Below are 3667 nucleotides of genomic sequence, written 5' to 3' on the forward strand. Positions count from 1 at the left end.
TAAGAACCAGTCCAAAATAAACCAAAAGCCAAAAATAAGGATTTCTCGTTACAAAAAAATTATTAAAAATAAATCCGTAATTAAAAAGACGCGGATTTTGATAAAAATCTGGAGCATTTCACGTGCGAGCCGTGAAGGCACCGCCACGTGTCCGAATATAGCGGCACGAAAAAGTAGGGCAAAAAATGAAAGACATAAGGATACAGTAAGTCACAGCCATTTTTTGTTAATAATTTGGTTTTGGCTTCCATTCTCGCTGTTCTGGCTTTCCCCAACTTGGTTGGAGAGCAAAAAAGCTCGAACCTTTTGACGGCTGTTCAGACCAGACCATAGCTCTCTCTCTCTCTCTAACGAAATCCATAGAAGACATTTTGCTCCTCAGGTATATCTTTGACTCCGAGCTCTATTTCGTTTTTGGAATAAATTTTTATTTTATTTATGGGTATAGTTCTATAATCAGGCAAGAGGTTTATCGAATATGGTTAGTTAATTTTGATATGGTTTCCTTTGGAGTTGTGAATAATTACTGATTTTTGTTTTTGTTTTAGTAATCTCTTATTTGCATTGAGGAACAGAAAGAAGAAAAAACCAGACTTTTCTTTCTTGACTTTCTTTTTTATATGTGTATTGTAAATATTCGATAGAACTTTATTCAGTCCTCTGACGATGGATATGGAAGCTTTCAAAACAGTGCTTTGAGATTAAAACACTGCTAGTCCTGAATGAGGAGGTTCATTAGGCTAGTGTCAGTAGTTTGATTTGTTTTTTGAGTGGATAAAAACTTTGTAAAATCTGTGAATTTACGCTCTGATTTTGCAGATAGGAGATAATGCTACGAGCGAAGCAGATCGGAGCTCTTTCGAACGGGGCCCGGTCGTTCTTCCTGAGCGGGACCCGGTGCAACAACGCTTCCGACGGGACTTCGTGTACGTGCTCTGAGGAAGAGACATGTGTGTCCCGGCGCCAGAGCCTGAGAGCGGGCTTGGGCCCGAGCCCGGGCCCACGTGGCCCGATCAGCCCAACGACGAGGATGAGAGTCGAAGCCTTCCTCGCCGGGCCGAGGAAGGAGGCCGCGCTGAAGCAGATCGCGATGTCTCCGGTGAGCTACGCTGCGGCGGCGGCGGAGAGCGGCGATGACGTGGCGGCGATCTCGGAGCAGTTCGTCAGGGCCGGCGTGGCGGCGGTCAACTTCCTCTCCGACGTGGTGGTGAAGGACGGTTTCGGGATTCTCCACTCGACCAAGAGCTGCATGGTGGACCCGAGCCGGGTGGTCTCGGGGGTCCGATCGACGGCCCACGTGAAGCGCTCCACCGCCGCCGCCGCCCCGAGGCAATCCCCGGAGGCGAAGCCCAGTCGAGCCGGGGCTAAATCGGTAAAATCTCCTCCGGCCCAGAACGCCCCCGAGAAGAAGAATTTCGCGAGAGCCCCGAGGCAAGGGGTCGGGGTCGGGATCGTGGAGAGGGTTTCGCGGGCCCTCGAGGGCGGGAAGTGGGGCCGGGCTGCGGAGGAGTCGCTCGGGAGGATCGACGAGCCGTTGGACGCGTACCAGGCGAACCAGGTCCTGAAGCGGCTCCAAGACCACGACGTGGCGCTCGGGTTCTTCTCGTGGCTGAAGAGGCGTCCCGGGTTCAAGCACGACGGTCACACCTACACGACGATGGTCGGGATTCTGGGGCGGGCCCGCCAGTTCGGCGCCGTGGACGAGCTCCTCCGCGAGATGGGCCGGGACGGGTGCCGGCCCAACGTCGTGACCTACAACCGGCTGATCCACTCGTACGGGCGGGCCAACCACCTGAGAGAGGCCGTGAGGGCGTTCGACGAGATGCGAGCCGCCGGAGTCGAGCCCGACCGAGTCACGTACTCGACGCTCGTCGACATCCACGCCAAGGCCGGGTTCCTCGACGCGGCTCTCTCGCTCTATGACTCGATGCGGACCGCGGGCCTCTCGCCGGACACCTTCACGTACAGCGTCATGATCAACTGCCTCGGCAAAGCCGGCCACCTGGCGGCGGCCCACGGGCTCTTCTCCGAGATGCTCGCCTCCGGGTGCGTCCCCAGCCTCGTGACCTACAACATCATGCTCGCGCTCCACGCCAAGGCGAGGAACTACGAGGCCGCGCTGGGGCTCTACCGCGCGATGCAGCGCGCCGGATTCCGCCCCGACCGGGTCACATACTCGATCGTCATGGAGGTTCTGGGCCACTGCGGGTTCCTCGAGGAGGCCGAGGCGGTCTTCCGCGAGATGCGGCGCGAGGGGTGGGTCCCGGACGAGCCCGTCTACGGGCTCTTGGTCGACCTCTGGGGGAAATCGGGGAACATCGAGAAGGCGCGCGAGTGGTACCGGGCCATGCTCGACGCGGGTCTCCGCCCGAACGTCCCGACGTGCAATTCGCTGCTCAGCGCGTTCCTCCGGGCCCGCCGGCTCGGGGACGCCCACGAGGTTCTCCGGGGGATGGTCGGGCTCGGGCTGAACCCGTCGCTCCAGACGTACACGCTTCTCCTCAGCTGCTGCACGGAGGCGAGGTCGCCCCGGGACATGGGGTTCTGCTGCGAGCTGATGAGGATCACGGGCCACCCGGCCCACGCGTTCCTGGTCTCGATGCCCTCGGCGGGCCCGGACGGGGAGAACGTGCGGGCCCACGCGGGGAGATTCCTGGACCTGATGCACTGCGAGGAGCGGGAGGGGAAGAGAGGGCTCGTGGACGCGGTGGTGGACTTTCTCCACAAGTCGGGGCTGAAAGAGGAGGCGGGGTCGGTCTGGGAGGTGGCGGCGGGGCGGAACGTGTACCCGGACGCGGTGAGGGAGAAGGGGTCGGGGTCGGGTCGGTGGCTGATAAACCTCCACGTGATGTCGGACGGGACGGCGGTGACGGCGCTGTCGAGGACTCTGGCGGCGTTCCGGCGGGAGATGCTGAGCACCGGGGAGTCGCCGGAGAGGATCGACATCGTGACGGGGTGGGGCCGGAGGAGCCGGGTCACGGGGACGTCGCTCGTGCGGCGGGCCGTACAGGAGCTTCTCAGGATGTTCGGGTTCCCGTTCTTCACCGAGAACGGGAACACGGGCTGCTTCGTCGGATGCGGCGACCCGCTCAACCGTTGGCTTCTTCAGCCCTACGTGGACCGAATGCATTTGTTGTAGCTGGTTGCTTGGCACTGCCTTTTTTTTTTGTACATAGAGAGGGTGTTGTGTATTTTAGAAGAAACCTTGGGTCACAAGTCATCTTTTTTATTTAAATTTATTTAGGTGGATTCAGACATGGTGATCTTTTTTTGTGGTGAGGTTAAGTTAAGAAGAGTGAGAGTAGTAGTATAAGCTATCTTACTATTTTCTTTGTAGTGTTTGTTTTGCTTGCTTGTTGATGTGTCATGAATCATGATGGATTAATTGAGGGAATGCAAAAGAGCTATTTTTTCTCTTTAGTTTTGTTAGTTCATCTTTTATAGCATTTGTTAAGACTTAGGAGTGGTTGGAAACTTGCAATGCATGTTGTTTTTTTTTTTTTGCCTTCCTTTGCGTTGAAGGCCTACAGTTGGAAGAAACTAGACGCTCTATTTTATGCCTAGAATTTTTGTCTTTATAATGGTGTTAGGTGTATTATAAAGAAATTGACATTGACTAGTAGTCGAATGAAAATTGTTTTGCTTTGCGCATGTAAAACGTTGGCTA

At 55.7% G+C, this 3667-nt stretch overlaps 1 protein-coding gene across 2 annotated transcripts; it reads left to right on the plus strand.

Annotated features, from left to right (window-relative positions):
- The first annotated feature begins 214 nt into the window (after positions 1-214).
- LOC149383799 (pentatricopeptide repeat-containing protein At1g74750-like) lies at positions 215-3420 on the plus strand. 2 transcript variants are annotated; one of them, XM_089629100.1, is made up of 2 exons: positions 215-382; positions 820-3420. In XM_089629100.1, the coding sequence occupies exon 2, from the start codon at positions 830-832 to the stop codon at positions 3137-3139; it is 2310 nt and encodes a 769-aa protein (XP_089485226.1). In that variant the 5' UTR covers positions 215-382; positions 820-829; the 3' UTR covers positions 3140-3420. The 2 variants fall into 2 exon arrangements, with proteins under 2 accessions (XP_089485226.1, XP_089485228.1); XM_089629102.1 differs by having other exon boundaries at positions 219-382; positions 824-3420.
- Positions 3421-3667: the final 247 nt, after the last annotated feature.

Source organism: Urtica dioica, chromosome 10 (genome assembly GCF_054948205.1).
Source record: "Urtica dioica subsp. dioica isolate 48M chromosome 10, U.dioica_male_clone48M_v1_H2, whole genome shotgun sequence".
Taxonomy (NCBI): Eukaryota; Viridiplantae; Streptophyta; class Magnoliopsida; order Rosales; family Urticaceae; genus Urtica; species Urtica dioica.